Here is a 17,557-nt window from a genome sequence, read left to right on the forward strand (position 1 = left end):
ACGAAGGAGTGGCTTCGGGACAAGTCTGTGAATGTCCTTGAGTGGCCAGGACTTGAACCCCATTGAACATCTCTGGAAAGACCTGAAAATAGCTGTGCAGCGACGCTCCCCATCTAACCTTACAGAGCTCGAGAGGATCTGCAGAGAAGAATGGGAGAAATACCCCAAATATAGGTGTGCCAAGCTTGTAGCTTCATACCCCAGAAGACTTGAGGCTGTAATCACTGCCAAGGGTGCCTCAACCAAGTACTGAGTAAAGGGTGTGAATACTTATGTACATGCAATATTTCAGTTTTTTATTTTTAATAAATTTGCAAATATTTCTCCAAACCTTTTTCGCTTTGTCATTACGGGGTATTGTATGTAGATTGATGAGAAAAAAAAGAAATTTAATCAATTTTGGAATAAGGCTGTAACATAACAAAATGTGGGGAAAGGGAAGGGGTGTGAAAACTTTCCGGATGCACTGTATATACACTGCTCAAAAAAATAAAGGGAACACATAAGCAATGCAATGTAGCTCCAAGTCAATCACACTTTTGAGATATCAACCTGTCCAGTTAGGAAGCAACACTGATTTGTGAATCAATTTCACCTGTTGGTAAATTGTCTAATTTCCACCAGGTGGAAATTAGACAATTTGCAAGACAACCCCTATAAAAGGAATGGATTTGCAGGTGGTGGCCACAGACCATTTGCCTGTCCTCATCTTTTCTGGCCGATCTTTGGTTAGTTTTTCATTGTGCTACTGCCCTCACCACTAGAGGTGGCATGTGGCGGTATCTGCAACCTACAGAAGTTGCTCAGGTAGTGCAGCTCATCCAGGATGGCACACCAATGCGTGCTGTGGCAAGAAGATTTGATGTGTCTCCCAGCACAGTGTCCAGAGCATGGAGGAGGTACCAGGAGACAGGCCAGTACACCAGGAGACGTGGAGGGGGCCGCAGGAGGACAACAACCCCGCAGCAGGACCGCTATCTGGTCCTTTGTGCAAGGAGGAACAGGAGGAGCACTGCCGGAGCCCTACAAAACGACCTTCAACAGGCCACTAATGTGCAGGTTTCTGCTCAAACAGTGAGAAACAGAATGCATGAGGATGGTATGAGGGCCCGACGTCCACAATTGGGGCCTGTGCTCACAGCCCAACACCGTGCAGCCCGATTGACCTTTGCCAGAGAACATCTTGGTTGGCAGATTCGCCATTGGCGCCCTGTGCTCTTCACAGATGAGAGCAGGTTCACACTGAACACATGTGACAGACGTGAGAAAGTCTGGAGATGCTGTGGAGAACGTTCTGCTGCCTGCAACATCCTCCAGCATGACCGGTTTGGTGGTGGGTCAGTGATGGTCTGGGGAGGCATATCCTTGGAGGGCCGCACAGACCTCTACGTGCTAGCCAGAGGTACCATGACTGCCATTAGGTACCGGGATGAGATCCTCAGACCCATTGTCAGACCATATGCTGTTGCAGTGGGCCCTGGGTTCCTGCTCATGCATGACAATGCTCGTCCTCATGTGGCCAGAGTGTGTCAGCAGTTCCTGTATGTCGAGGGCATTGATGCTATGGACTGGCCTGCACGTTCCCCAGACCTGAATCCAATCGAGCACCTCTGGGACATCATGTCTCGTACCATCCGCCAACGCGATGTCGCACCACAGACTGTCCAGGAGTTGACCGATGCCCTGATCCAGGTCTGGGAGGAGATCCCTCAGGAGACCATCCGTCGTCTCATCAAGAGCATGCCCAGACGTTGTAGGGAGTGCATACAGGCACATGGAGGCCACACACACTACTGAGCCTCATTTTGAATCATCTTGAAGAATTTCCACAGAAGTTGGATCAGCCTATGTTCTCATTTTCCACTTTGATTTTGAGTATGATTCTGAATCCAGACATTAATGGGCTAATGATTTTGATTTCCATTGATCATTCTTAGGTTATTTTGCTCTAAACACATTCCTCTGTCTAATAAATAAAGATTTTCAGCTGAAATATTTCATTCATCGAGGTCTATATTGTGTTTTTAGGTGTTCCCTTTATTTTTTTGAGCAGTGTATATATATATATATATATATATATATATATATATATATATATATATATATATATATATATATACACTACCGTTCAAAAGTTTGGGATCACCCAAACAATTTTGTGTTTTCCATGAAAAGTCACACTTATTCACCACCATATGTTGTGAAATGAATAGAAAATAGAGTCAGGACATTGACAAGGTTAGAAATAATGATTTGTATTTGAAATAAGATTTTTTTTACATCAAACTTTGCTTTCGTCAAAGAATCCTCCATTTGCAGCAATTACAGCATTGCAGACCTTTGGCATTCTAGCTGTTAATTTGTTGAGGTAATCTGGAGAAATTGCACCCCACGCTTCCAGAAGCAGCTCCCACAAGTTGGATTGGTTGGATGGGCACTTCTTTGAACAGATTGAGTTTCTGGAGCATCACATTTGTGGGGTCAATTAAACGCTCAAAATGGCCAGAAAAAGAGAACTTTCATCTGAAACTCGACAGTCTATTCTTGTTCTTAGAAATGAAGGCTATTCCATGCGAGAAATTGCTAAGAAATTGAAGATTTCCTACACCGGTGTGTACTACTCCCTTCAGAGGACAGCACAAACAGGCTCTAACCAGAGTAGAAAAAGAAGTGGGAGGCCGCGTTGCACAACTGAGCAAGAAGATAAGTACATTAGAGTCTCTAGTTTGAGAAACAGACGCCTCACAGGTCCCCAACTGGCATCTTCATTAAATAGTACCTGTTAGAGCCTGTTTGTGCTGTCCTCTGAAGGGAGTAGTACACACCGGTGTAGGAAATCTTCAATTTCTTAGCAATTTCTCGCATGGAATAGCCTTCATTTCTAAGAACAAGAATAGACTGTCGAGTTTCAGATGAAAGTTCTCTTTTTCTGGCCATTTTGAGCGTTTAATTGACCCCACAAATGTGATGCTCCAGAAACTCAATCTGCTCAAAGAAGTGCCCATCCAACCAATCCAACTTGTGGGAGCTGCTTCTGGAAGCGTGGGGTGCAATTTCTCCAGATTACCTCAGCAAATTAACAGCTAGAATGCCAAAGGTCTGCAATGCTGTAATTGCTGCAAATGGAGGATTCTTTGACGAAAGCAAAGTTTGATGTAAAAAAAATCTTATTTCAAATACAAATCATTATTTCTAACCTTGTCAATGTCTTGACTCTATTTTCTATTCATTTCACAACATATGGTGGTGAATAAGTGTGACTTTTCATGGAAAACACGAAATTGTTTGGGTGATCCCAAACTTTTGAACGGTAGTGTATATATATATATATATATACTGATGCATTGCATGCATATAATATATGATGCATGCTGCATATAATATATATATGTGTATATATATGATATATAAACTGATGGCTTTCCCCATGCATGTTATATACATATACTGATGCATGCATACAATATACAATATATATGTTATATGCATGCATTTTTGTTATTGTTCTCTGATATTTTCTTTTTCTTTGTGTCTTATCGGTATTGCTGTGTTTATCTTATGTTCCTCTTCTTTTTATCCTCCCTTTATTCTGTGCTTCCTATTTGATATAGTTTATTTTCTATTGACGATGTACATTTTGTTACACAGATCGTCTTTTACTGTAAAGCCCTTTGTAAAACTTATACTATGTAGATCAGTTCTAATAATCATTATTATTATTATCAATATTGATGCGTTTGGCAATGGCCCTTAAAAACACAACACTTGAGAAGAACTCAGAGTGAGTGGGATGTCGGCTGTCTGACATCAGATAGTGAATAACGTGTTCAGACTGTGTTGTGTTCTGCTTCGGTGTGGGACGCTGACCATCACATGCAAGTCCTCCTGGGTCGGTCCCGGCACTTCGAAGCTCTCCCAGGTGTCAGCTGAGCGACGGTACACCAGTTTGGTTCCCGCCACGCTGTATTCCCCAGGAACGCTGATCTTCCAGTTCCCGTTGATAACGAACTGGGAGCGACCATTCTGGAGTGCTGAGAGAAGGAGCGGGGGAGGAGATAACAGCCACAGACCACCAAGAGAGAGAGAGAGAGAGAGAGGTTATTCATTTGTTGAGTTTCCATTAAGGTCTTCTTTTCCTAAATGGGACAGTGGGTAGTCCTTAGGATTTTTTAGTTATTCAGACAGTAATTAGCATTCAGTTCCTTTCAAAGGTTTTCTGAATATTTGCAAAGAAACATGGCCACTGTTGCCAGAGAAGGGAAGGAAATAGTCAATATGTTTTGTGACAAAACTCCCAGATGTTGGCAGTTGTTGCCAAAAGTTAGCTCTCCATATTAGTGGCTTTTGTTGTCAGGTTGTCACAAAATAGGCACAAGGAGAAACATGCCAGCTGGCTATAGATAGAGGTCGTCTCTCTTCAACATCATTGCTATTCTTATCATTATTATTTTTATTATAGGGTGTGAGCAAGTGATTTTCCATGGACTCAAGAACTTTCCCCTGTCTGCCCCTAGTGGCCATAAGAAGCCCTTATGAATATGCCATTGAAGCCCACCGTATGTTCTGATCTCAGGACCAGTTATTTTAGTCTCGTAAACACAGATGAGAATAGATGCCCTTGGCTATTATGGTGCCTGGAAATCACAGAGGAGGCCACAGAGCAGCTGGCTGTCAGCAGACTGCTGCTGCTGCTTAGACAGGAAATAATAGAAATGCCAACTGGCCAACTGTTTGATTCAACACCTGCTTTTATCCGCACAGAGGCTGAAACTCATACAGCAGATTAGGTAACTGATTGATTTGTGTGTGTGTGTGGGTGTGTGTGTGCGTGCATGCGTGTGTGTGTGTGTGTGTGTGTGTGTGTGTGTGTGTGTGTGTGTGTGTGTGTGTGTGTGTGTGTGTGTGTGTGTGTGTGTGTGTGTGTGTGTGTGTGTGTGAGTGAACCTTACCTAAGTAATTTCTGCTGTTATCAGTAACTCGAATATGCGTAGCTCCAGCTGGTATCATGGCCACCTCATTGTATCCAAAAGGGCCCTCTGTCCAACAAAAACATGTTGACACTTAGTTCTCTTTTTGTGTTATAAAAAAAAGAGAAAAAAATGAACTGGTGCAAAAGTGTGACCTCCAAATGCGAATAATTTTTTTTAGTCTCTTTTACCAGAGACAGAGTGTCGATGTATTTTATTATTTGTAATATTGAGTATTTGATGACAAAAACAAATCATGTTACTATTGTTGGATGTGGTCAGTTTTCTTTTAAAACATATTCAAGTCTTTATGTTAAACGTCCCACCAAGAGAAGTTTTTATTTTTATTTGGGTTTTTTTTTTGTGTGGAATTTTCACCCTTTTTCTCCCCAGTTGTACTTGGCCAATTACCCCACACTTCTGAGCCATCCCAATTGCTGCTCCACCCCCTCTGCTGATCCGGGGAGGGCTGCAGACTACCACATGCCTCCTCTGATACATGTGGAGTCACCAACTGCTTCTTTTCACCTGACAGTGAGGAGTTTCACCAGGGGGATATAGCACGTGGGAGGATCATACTATTTCCCCCAGTTCCCCCTCCCCCCTGAACAGGTGCCCCGACCGACCAGAAGAGGCGCTAGTGCAGCGACTAGGACACATACCCACATCCAGCTTCCTACCCTCAGACACGGCCAATTGCATCCGTAGGGACACCCGACCAAGCCGGAGGTAACACGGGGATTCAAACCGGTGATCCCCTTGTTGGTAGGCAACAGAATAGACCGCTACGCTATCTGGATGCCTGAGAGATGTTTTTAAGTGTAAACTTACATGGCAGTCAGTAAACTTGAACTGTAAAAGTCAGAAATGATCATAAATGAATCTTTCCTCAATGCTTTCATGAGACAGCACTGAGTAAATTGCTGTCTCATGAATGCATTGAGGTTTCTGACTAAAAAAACAAAAACAAAATACTGAGTCCTGCACACTGTGGAAAAGTATCCTTTAAACCAAAGATAGTAATACTCATATTTTGACACTGCAAAGAACGTAAATGGACAGGTATGCTCACGTGTATTTCTACTGATAGGAAGCAAACACACATCAACATTTGTGCAAATGACTAATTCATATCCAAAACTATGAAACAATACCAATATTGCTGGTGACCTTTGCACTATATCCAGTTCTTTAAGTGTGTGAATACTTCAGTCCAGTGAGAAATATGCATGGCTGGCCCATGTCCGTCCCTGAAGATAAAATGTATAGAAACCCACATGGTCTCAAGCCATCTGAACACTGGAACACACTTTGATAAGGGATTTCAGAGGAGTCGTCATTAAAGACACCTTTCACTCACATCAGAGAACTTTTTTCTCTCTGTGTCTGTGTAGTCTGCTTCCAGACACTGTGATGTGGGTCTGAATTTACTTACAAGGAGATTCTCTCATAAGTCTGTACTTTATTTAAAGCATTGCCCAACAGTACGACCATTCCATAATTGCACAACTTTTCATACACTCCGTATTTCAACTGAGCCCCACATCGACATGAAGGAAAGGTGTTGCTTTCCTTAAACATTATTCTCACAGGAGCAAAATACTTGTATTAATGAATTTATACAGTTACTGGATGTCAAAATTAGAAAAAAAAGTTATCACAAGTATTGGCTGAGACATCCAAACGGTTTATTCTATTTGAGTAGAGCCACTGAGCTCCAGACCACGAGTAACAGTTCTTCAAGCTGAAGGACGTCACATGCCCCCTTGCTGGATCCCCTGCAGTTTGCCTACTGAGCAAACCTGTCAGTGGAGGATGCAGTCAACATGGGACTGCACTATGTCTTGCAACACCTCGACTCCCTAGGGACATACGCAAGGGTCCCGTTTGTGGACTTCAGCTCACCATTCAACACCATCGTCCCAGATATCCTCCACTGAAACTCACCCAGCTCACTGAACCAGCCCCCACCTGGCAGTGGATCAAAAACCTCCTGGCAGACAGGAAACAGCAGGTGAAGCTGAGGAAAATCACATCCAGCACCTGGACAATCAGCATTGGCATCCCCCAGGGATGTGTGCTCTCCCCTCCATTCTTCTTCCTCTACAAAAATGACTGCATCACAGGAGACCTGTCTTTTAAACTCCTGAAGTATGCAAACGACACAACGATCATCTGCCTCATCTGGGATGGTGACGAGTCTGCATACAGATGGGAGGTTGAACAGCTGGTCTACTGGTGCGGTCATAACCTGGAGCTTAACATGCTCAAAACTGTGGAGATGACAGTGGACTTAAGGAGGAGCCCCCCTAACAACCCCCCCCCACCATACTCAGCTGCACTGTGGAAACCTTCAGGTTTCTGGGATCCACAATCTCCCAGGACCTAACACACTACTCAGTACGTTTACATGACACTTAAAAAATCGAATTATTGCGTTAGTCCGACTAAAACCGGACTTTTAAAATGCATGTAAACATGTTAGCTCAACTGAAATCGAAGTTGTAATAGTCGGACTAACACCCAGATAATGCGATTGGAAGTCGATTTACTTCTGTATGTATACACCTTAGTCGAACTGGAGCTGGTCGAGGCGATCTGCGCACGCGCTAACTTTCCGCGCGCCAAGTCTGACCCAGAAGTCGAACAGCGTAAACAGAAGAAGAGGGGGACACAAGAAGAGGAAACCAGTAACTGCAAACATGGCGAAAACATCGAGAGCTCATTTTTGGACAGATGAAGAGACGGATTATATGCTTACTCAGTTGAACGAGCTGAACATTTTAAATTACATGGACGGGAGAAGACAAGAAATGGCGACTTATTTAAAAAAGTAGCCGACGACGATTGTTGCGCTCTGCGTGTGTGACGTAATAGGTCAACCGGTAATGGCCCAATACAAACAAACTGAAAGATTGCATATCGCCATCTATCGTAGCGGAGCCCACATGACTCCCTCAGTAAATCGATTTCCCTCCCGCGCATGTATACTGGGACGAAAGTCAGTAGTCGGACTAATGAACTAATCGAGCTATAACCATAGCTCGACTAAACTGTGCATGTAAACGTACTGACGACACAATCATCAAAAAGGCCAAGCAGAGGATGTACTTTCTCCATCAGCTCAGGAAGTTCAAGCTGCGTAGGAACTGTTGATTCAGTCCCACTCTGCAATAATCCAGTCTGTCCTCTGCACATCCATCACCGTCTGGTTTCGATTGACCACCAAACAGTACAGGAACAGACTACAATGGACAGTCAGGACTGCAGAGAAAAATAATTGGTGCCAACCTGCTCTCTCTTCAGGACTTACAACATTTCCAGAGTTAGGAACGGGCACGGGCAAGCAACATCACTGCACAACCCATCACACCCTGGTCACAACCTGTTCCAGCTCCTCCCCTCTGGTAGGCGTTACAGAGCTCTGTACCCCAAAACATCCAGATGCAAGAACAGTTCCTTTCTGGAGGCTGTCACTCTGATGAACACTTAACATTGTCATAATAAATCTAAACACGCTGTATATAGTGTATATTGTACGTATACATGCATATTCTGTCACATACACCTACCTCATGTATATAAGTAGCCTGCTAACATTATTCCAGCATCTTTGCATTCTGCGCCATTGCATTATTGCCTTCCTGTTTCACCTGTATATAGTCCTTCCTTGTATATATTCCTGAAGATTGTTGATCTTCAGCAGTAAAATGTGCAACTTACATAGGATAACAATCCTATATAAGTACATTGAGAGCCACTAAACCAGAGTCAAATTCCATGTATGTGTAAACATATATGGCCAAATGAATGTGATTCTGATTCTGGTTCAACAGCACAAAGGCCTATTAGTTGTTAACAAACAACATTTAATGAGTTTTTCATTGGTGTAAAATACACTGCTCAAAAAAATAAAGGGAACACATAAGCAATGCAATGTAGCTCCAAGTCCGAGATATCAACCTGTCCAGTTAGGAAGCAACACTGATTTGTGAATCAATTTCACCTGTTGGTAAGTTGTCTAATTTCCACCAGGTGGAAATTAGACAATTTGCAAGACAACCCCTATAAAAGGAATGGATTTGCAAGTGGTGGCCACAGACCATTTGCCTGTCCTCATCTTTTCTGGCCGATCTTTGGTTAGTTTTTCTTTGTGCTAGTGCCCTCACCACTAGAGGTGGCATGTGGCGGTATCTGCAACCTACAGAAGTTGCTCAGGTAGTGCAGCTCATCCAGGATGGCACACCAATGCGTGCTGTGGCAAGAAGATTTGATGTGTCTCCCAGCACAGTGTCCAGAGCATGGAGGAGGTACCAGGAGACAGGCCAGTACACCAGGAGACGTGGAGGGGGCCGCAGGAGGACAACAACCTCGCAGCAGGACCGCTATCTGGTCCTTTGTGCAAGGAGGAACAGGAGGAGCACTGCCGGAGCCCTACAAAACGACCTTCAACAGGCCACTAATGTGCAGGTTTCTGCTCAAACAGTGAGAAACAGAATGCATGAGGATGGTATGAGGGCCCGACGTCCACAATTGGGGCCTGTGCTCACAGCCCAACACCGTGCAGCCCGATTGACCTTTGCCAGAGAACATCTTGGTTGGCAGATTCGCCATTGGCGCCCTGTGCTCTTCACAGATGAGAGCAGGTTCACACTGAACACATGTGACAGACGTGAGAAAGTCTGGAGATGCTGTGGAGAACGTTCTGCTGCCTGCAACATCCTCCAGCATGACCGGTTTGGCGGTGGGTCAGTGATGGTCTGGGGAGGCATATCCTTGGAGGGCCGCACAGACCTCTACGTGCTAGCCAGAGGTACCATGACTGCCATTAGGTACCGGGATGAGATCCTCAGACCCATTGTCAGACCATATGCTGGTGCAGTGGGCCCTGGGTTCCTGCTCATGCATGACAATGCTCGTCCTCATGTGGCCAGAGTGTGTCAGCAGTTCCTGTATGTCGAGGGCATTGATGCTATGGACTGGCCTGCACGTTCCCCAGATCTGAATCCAATCGAGCACCTCTGGGACATCATGTCTCGTACCATCCGCCAACGCGATGTCGCACCACAGACTGTCCAGGAGTTGACCGATGCCCTGATCCAGGTCTGGGAGGAGATCCCTCAGGAGACCATTCGTCGTCTCATCAAGAGCATGCCCAGACGTTGTAGGGAGTGCATACAGGCACATGGAGGCCACACACACTACTGAGCCTCATTTTGAATCATCTTGAAGAATTTCCACAGAAGTTGGATCAGCCTATGTTCTCATTTTCCACTTTGATTTTGAGTATGATTCTGAATCCAGACCTTAATGGGCTAATGATTTTGATTTCCATTGATCATTCTTAGGTTATTTTGCTCTAAACACATTCCTCTGTCTAATAAATAAAGATTTTCAGCTGAAATATTTCATTCATCGAGGTCTATATTGTGTTTTTAGGTGTTCCCTTTATTTTTTTGAGCAGTATATTTTGAAGTGCATTAAACCACAACGATAAATCATTGATTCTAAAAACTACCATTTGAGAGAGGCTTTTTTTTGTTTCATTAATTATTTTACTGCACCATTTGAGCTTTCTTCACTCATCTGAAACAAATGAGAATAAATCAGACTGTTTGTTTGCACTATGCACTGTATATGTTGTGAGTTAATCGCTCGCTGACAGACAAAAAGTTATCATCTTCCAGTTGTTGGTAATCAGTAACTGACAGGTAATCAGTAACCCTAACAGAATCAACTCAGGTTATTGGGCCTTATTCATCAATCGTTCATACGTACAAATTTGTTCTTACACACCCATGGGATATTTTAGCTCTGAGGTTTGTCTCACAGACCAGTGTCGAACCTGGGTAACCCCTGAATTTAGACACCAATTGGCTAACACTGTCTTTGCAAGCCTGGGTGATTGCTCATTGCAAGCAGTAGACAATAGATGTTAGGGGGAAGGAATTACAAATAACCACCAGGCTTTGCTGCAGCCTGTCAGACAAGCTTGAGAGCTAAAAAAAAACTCCATGGGTGTGTAAGGACAAATTTTATTGATGAAGGAGGCTTGATGTTTTAAATAATCCCTCCAACACTGATAATGAGGTTCTTTAAAAATACTGCAGCTCAGAACTGACAGCCTGTGCCTTGTATTTAAACCCTCTGCAATGTTTTAACGCTAGCTTTTTAGGAAGGGTCAATAATAAATAATCTTTTTACAGGATACCAGAGAGGACTAACTTTAAATAATGATACACACAAGTGGTTACAGGCATAAAGGGAGACTATTTATAGATGAGTGAAATCCACAGCCTTATATTAGAGGGTGATATTTCACTGCTGAACCAAAATAAAAAGTTTTGGAGCGCTATGCCTCGCCTGCTGTTCTGCAGTGAAAAGCAGTCCCCATATCAACACCATTCATCAAGGCCTCTGAAAACAGGAGGACTTCGGTTGCTGCTGCTTACAAGTTTCGAAAAGAAACTATGCACAAAGTGCATTTGCTCAGTTGATGTTGTGAGGATCTTTTTCTGAGTTATCGAACTGCTTTGGAGTCAGTGTCGGCTCCTAACCTTTTGTGGCCCGTCCATTTGTCACACGTGCATCAGCTCTCTGTCTTTGTCTTCCTCTCTGTAAGTATCCCCCCCCCCCCCCATAGCTGGAGAGGCTCCCAAGGCTACCATGTCACCCAAACAAAGCCAGCCATTATCAGCCTGTTTTATTTGAACCATTACAGCCTGTGCTCCATCTGTCAGCTCCGCTCTACCTACACACTGACATACCTCAAACGGCTACTGTTACTGACCACAGCCCTGAGCCAAGTCACACGCTAGAGGTGTTAGGCACTTTACTGTCTGTGTGTATGCACGTGTGTGTGTGTGTGTGTGTGTGTGTGTGTGTGTGTGTGTGTGTGTGTGTGTGTGTGGACATACTCTGAGGCGATGCTACAGATTGCTTAAGAGGACATATGCTTTCACAACTGTGCACATGCTTGTGCGGGTGCTTGTGCAAATGTTGTTTGAGGTTTGCTTCTGTTGCCTAAATGCTCAGCGCCCCTGCGGCAGAAAATAGTTGAGGAATATTTTGGTGGTGAGGAGCGCAAGGTTTTGCTCGGTGGCCTTGGATTTGACCTGTGAGCACTGTGTACCTCTAGGTCAAAGTAAATTTGCCTGTATTTGAAAGTCAATTTGTCTTACAGTCAGGTAATTTAGGTTGCTCTAGGGTAAAAACACTGCACTGAGCACAGGACGAATCAAACACTCCTCAACAAGTAACATTAGCACTTGTCATGATTTTTTACAAAAACATTTTCTTGAGTGTTAAAACCAGAAAAGCTAAATTTTTGTTTAGCAGTGCAGTCGTGGCAGCTACAAAGTATACCCCTTCCTCCACCTTCTTTTCATCAACTGTATGTAACCTCCTGATGCAGAAAAACTAATGAAAATTGAAACTAACTGTACTGCAACAGAGCACAAAAACCACTTGATTAAACAATAGTCTCTCATGGAAACCTGGACAATTAATAATACTTTGGATGACAAACACAAAATTTGTGAAAGTGTCTCGTGTCCATTCTGGTTTTAAAATTTGTGGAATCTGTGGTGCGTGTGTGTGTGGGGGGGTGGTCCTACCTGCCTCCTGGCCATTGCTCTGGTACACACTCCTGTGATGGAGGCATGTTGTGTTCTGTCCTCCACAAACCATACAGGCATCCTGCTGCTGCTGAGAGCCAAGGACCAGATCACAACCTGGCTTCTGTACACACACACACACACACACACACACACACACACACACACACACACACACACACACACACACACACCATAGAATACAACTCAAAAAACAGAACATTTATTATCAAACAAAATGCAAATTTTGTTCTATTAGAATGTCTGTCAATTCTTTGCAAGGGTCTTTCCACCCTCATGTTCTCAGGAGAGCTCAATCCCCTCTCTCTCTGTAACCCAGCAGCTCCTAAATATTTGACTTGCCACTTTAATACACACTCACCCACTTTCCCTGCCCGTCACTTTGACTCTCCATGTCTTTTTTTCCCCATTCAAATTACACAAGGAGAGGAGGATAGATGGGAAGAGTCTACTTAGTGTTCAAAATACCAACACAAAGCTGACAGAAGAGAAACTGAACTGATGCATAGTTAGTGAGGCCTGCCGTGTACACCTGCACATGGAGAGAAAACTAATCAAGGGGGAGGTTCCCTGATGAGAGAGCAACAATCCAGTGGGCCTCTAATCATCCCCCAGCCTCCCTTTAAAAACACAACAACACTGAGCATCTGCGCACATAACAGGATATTAATCTTCATGGACAGTGTGTTTCAGGGCCTCACTGAGGGAGTCAACCCTGCCTTGCAATAACACAGGGGGGAAAAAACATCCAACACGCACACAATCATAAACACAAAAATGCATAATAATTTGTGCACGTGTGCAGGTCTGATCACATGTGCATGTTCTCATGTCCATGCTCACATGCACATGTACATGCACACACACGTCCTCAAACACACAGGCTGAAGCCAAGCCTTTTGTGCTGTGTTCTGTTAGTGACAGGCAGCACTCCAGACCACCTGCCAGCTGCATTTACTTCCTTTTTTAGGTTGTGACCCTTGACCTCACGCCAGCTCAAGTCCATGGCCCATAAATCCACTTACACCAAAAATTTGAACTTGTGCATGATTGGACACACACACACACACACACACACACACACACACACACACACACACACACACACACACACACACACACACACACACGTAAATAATTCACCAAACAGTGATTTCTTCTTTTGACAAAGGACAAAACCTGCAGAATAATCTCCACCTGTTCAAAGATGGGATAGATCCATTGACAGAATGATAGAGAGAGAGAGAAAGAGAAGGTAAGAGAGCAGTGAGAGAGAGCTGGGGTAGAGAGCAGTAGATAAAGGAGAGAGACAAGGGGAGAGGGACAGAGACACAGAGATGTTTGTAGCAGACAGACTGGGCCCTGAGCTGAATAGGGAGCTGAACAGGGAGTCGAACGTGGAGCTGAATAGGTAGTCGAACATGGAGCTGTAATAGTAGCTGAAGGCTCCAATCCACACTGATGAGTGACCTCTGGCCCTAATGCCCAGCATGAAGCTCGCTACTCCTGAGAGAGCCAGCCAGAGCAGTCAACATCTATTATACCACAACACAGAGAGAGAGAGATAAAGACAGAAAGAGAGAGAGGAAGTGCAGAAAGAGAAAGAAATAGAGAACGAGAGACAGAAACACAGAGAGACAGACAGAGAACAACACTGAGGAAAAAGAGAGACTGAGTGAGGAGAGAAAGAGAGAGAGAGAGAAAGTGAGGAAGAGAAAGAAAAAGCCTTGGCATTTCAAACAGACCTCAATTCTAAATCTACTTCAAATTTTGATGCAGTCATATTATTTTCTTACCACCATTTGAGCCCATTCCCTCCATTACGCACACACGCACACATATGCATGTACATTCACACAAACTGAAAAATTTCACTCACAAGGCAGCGGCCATTGACGCAGCGGGCCCCTGGCTCTTGGCTGCAGGGTGTACCGTCTAGCACACGGCCGAAGTTGTAGTAGAAGTTGTGACCGAGGGCCAGGCAGCTCAGCTCACATGGGTTTGACCCTGGTGGGGGGAGGGAGAGGGGTGTCAGAGACACCTTAGTTTATTACAGGGATAATAGGAAAGACTGGGAAGGAGGGCAAGGGACAATCTGGGGTGAAAATGGATTCTCTGTGTGTGTGTGTGGGTGTGTGTGTGTAGAGGGTTGACGGAATGGAGGCTGAGGGCGTGTAGGCATCAGACATAACAGAAAATTCATAACACAGGTGTGAACAGGACAGGGATGGTAGCTGGGAAAATGTAATGTTACCACAAAAACTACAGAGAGGGTAGGCCCACACAACACACACAACATATTACCATTCACTATATTGATTTTTATATCATTTTTGAGGTGGACTTTTGAAGTAGACTGGTCATTGTAGTGCTGGTGTTGAATCAATGTTTCCACCATCCAACAATGTTGATAACTGGTATCCACTGTCTTTGGAAATTTCAGGGTATTGTTGGCTTTTCTTCTGCTTGCACTTGTGTAGCTAACCAAAATTTTTTGCAATTTGATACAAGCAAGCGTCACATGGCTAGACAGGGACACCACCAACTCTTACATTGATTTTAGAAATGGCCACGTTCAGATCCGACTATGGCCGGACTCGATGAAGCAGCAATCATTGGCAACGCTGTCTTCGGGAGGGGGGCGGAGTCGGCTTGTGTTCGTCACGTGAATGCGTCTCTGTGTGTGTCGGAAAAAACAGTGGTTCGGCCTGGAGTCGCCTTGTCACGAAAGTGGGGAGGCGGTCTCCTTCGAGACTGCCGGCCGGAGAGATGCAGTTGGTGAATGCATGCAGTACGAGGGTGGGTGTTTGAATTAAAATAGGGATCGATTGGCGACTAAATTGGGAGAAAAAAGGGAAAAATCATAAATAAATTTAGAAAAAAAAAATGGCCACGTTGGGGGCATCCAGGTGCCTACCAACACGGGGATCGCCGGTTCGAATCCCCTTGTTACCTCCGGCTTGGTCAGGCGTCCCTACGGACACAATTGGCCATGTCTGCGGGCAGGAAGCTGGATGTGGGTATGTGTCCTGATCGCTGCACTAGCACCTCCTCTGGTCGGTCGGGGCACCTGTTCAGGGGGAAGGGGGAACGGGGGGGAATAGCGTGATCCTCCCACACACTCTATCCCCCTGGGGAAACTCCTCACTGGCAGGTGAAAAGAAGCGGCTGGCAACTCCACATGTATCGGAAGAAGCATGTGGTAAGTAGTCTGCAGCCAGATCGGCAGAGGGGGTGAAGCAGCGACCGAGATGGCTCAGAAGAGTGGGGGTAATTGCCCGGATACAATTGGGGAGAAAAAGGGGGGGAGGATTTTCAAAAAAGAGAAGAAAAAAAACAAAACAGGGAAATGGCCACATTATGTGCATCATTGTTAGAGTTTGTTTCAAGATGTTATGTGTAATTTCTTCCTGAATGCTGACCTCTCTTGACTGTGAGACAGGTCTTCAATCAACAAAACACAGTCAGTTTGGTGTGAGTCTGTTACTTTGTTTCATTCTGTACCATTCAGTAACCCCTGCTAATATTTATCAGCCATATTTTTCTCCAGAAATATTACACATAGCCTCAACCCCTCCCTCTGTAACTGGACCCTGGACTTCCTGACAACAGACCTCAGTCTGTTAGGTTAGGTGACCACACCTCCTCCGCTCTGATCCACAGCACAGGTGCCCCTCAAGGCTATGTTCTGAGCCCCCACCTTTTCTCCCTCTTTACCCATGACTGCCTGCCAACTCATCCTTCAAATGTTAAGTTTGCGGATGACACCACAGTCATTGGCCGTATCTCCAACAATGATGAAACGGCCTACAGGGACGAGATTCAGCACTTCAAATCATGGTGCACAACCAAAAATCTGGTTGTCCATGGGCAGAAGACGAAGGAGCTGATTGTGGACATCAGGAGGTCTAGAAGCTGCAGCCACTCCCCCATACACATCAATGGGGTGGAAGTGGAGCGTGTCTCCAGCTTAAATTCCTTGGAGTCCACATCAGCGAGGAATTTTCCTGGGCAATAAACACCCAGGCCCTTGTGAAAAAGGCCCAACAACGCCTGCATTTCTTGAGGAGGCTGAGGAGCGCCCGTCTATCTCCCAAAATTCTCACCAACTTCTATCACTGCACCATAGAGAGCATCCTGACCATCTGCATCTCAGTGTGGTACGGCAACTACATATCAGTAGACCAGAAAGCTCTGCAGCGGGTCATCAAGGTGGCCCAGCATATCACCAGTACCCAGCTCCCAAACATAAAAAACATTTATCACAAACGCTGCCTTTGAAGGGGTTTCAGCATCAACAGAGATCCCACCCACCCCTACTATGGACTGTTCTCCCCCCTGAGCTCTGAGAGGCACTACATGAGCCTCAGAGCCCGCACTACCAGGCTCAAAAACAGCTTCTTTCCTCTTGTTGTTGCTCACCTGAACCTGGCTACCCACTGAATGTCTGTGGATATTTTAAAATATTTTTGTACTCATGCTCTTTTTTTAATTATCTTAGCTTTTAGTCTTCATCTGTATATATCTTATACTGTTTGTCTATGTCTGTCCTGCACTGTTTGGCGAAGCCACAGCCCTTATTTCAATTTTAACATGTGCCTGCACATTGTTTTTAATGACAGTAAATTGAATTGAATTGAATTTTCACCATATCACCAAACCTTAACGCTGGAGCAATAATGTCCTTTCGTTTTGTAATAACAAAGTCCTAGTAGAGATGGCAAGGTGTTAATACCACTGGTGTTGCTCTAAGACTGTTTGCCAGTAGGAAAACTGCCCACTGTGACACGGTGAACTTTAATGTACTGTACACTGTAAACCTGAATGAAAATCTAGCTAATAACACCATTTGAGAAAAACTGGAGTCAGTAATGGCAAGTTAACTGTACCTATGGACAGATAAAATGTGTCTGTACAGGACTTATCATGCAAGGTAAGTTGAGGTGAAGGTGG

General features: G+C 44.6%; 1 protein-coding gene across 1 annotated transcript in view; it reads right to left on the reverse strand.

The window, feature by feature from the left end:
- Positions 1-17,557, reverse strand: part of adamtsl5 (ADAMTS like 5) — a 39,398-nt gene that overhangs the window by 8,913 nt on the left and 12,928 nt on the right. The window contains exons 6-9 of the mRNA XM_056279151.1: positions 14,484-14,611; positions 12,584-12,707; positions 4,950-5,036; positions 3,868-4,031 (exon numbers count right to left, since the gene is read on the reverse strand). Of these exons, the coding sequence (XP_056135126.1) occupies positions 3,868-4,031; positions 4,950-5,036; positions 12,584-12,707; positions 14,484-14,611 (503 nt within the window). The remainder of the gene's footprint in view (positions 1-3,867; positions 4,032-4,949; positions 5,037-12,583; positions 12,708-14,483; positions 14,612-17,557) is intronic.

This window comes from Lampris incognitus, chromosome 4 (assembly GCF_029633865.1).
Source record: "Lampris incognitus isolate fLamInc1 chromosome 4, fLamInc1.hap2, whole genome shotgun sequence".
Lineage (NCBI taxonomy): Eukaryota > Metazoa > Chordata > Actinopteri > Lampriformes > Lampridae > Lampris > Lampris incognitus.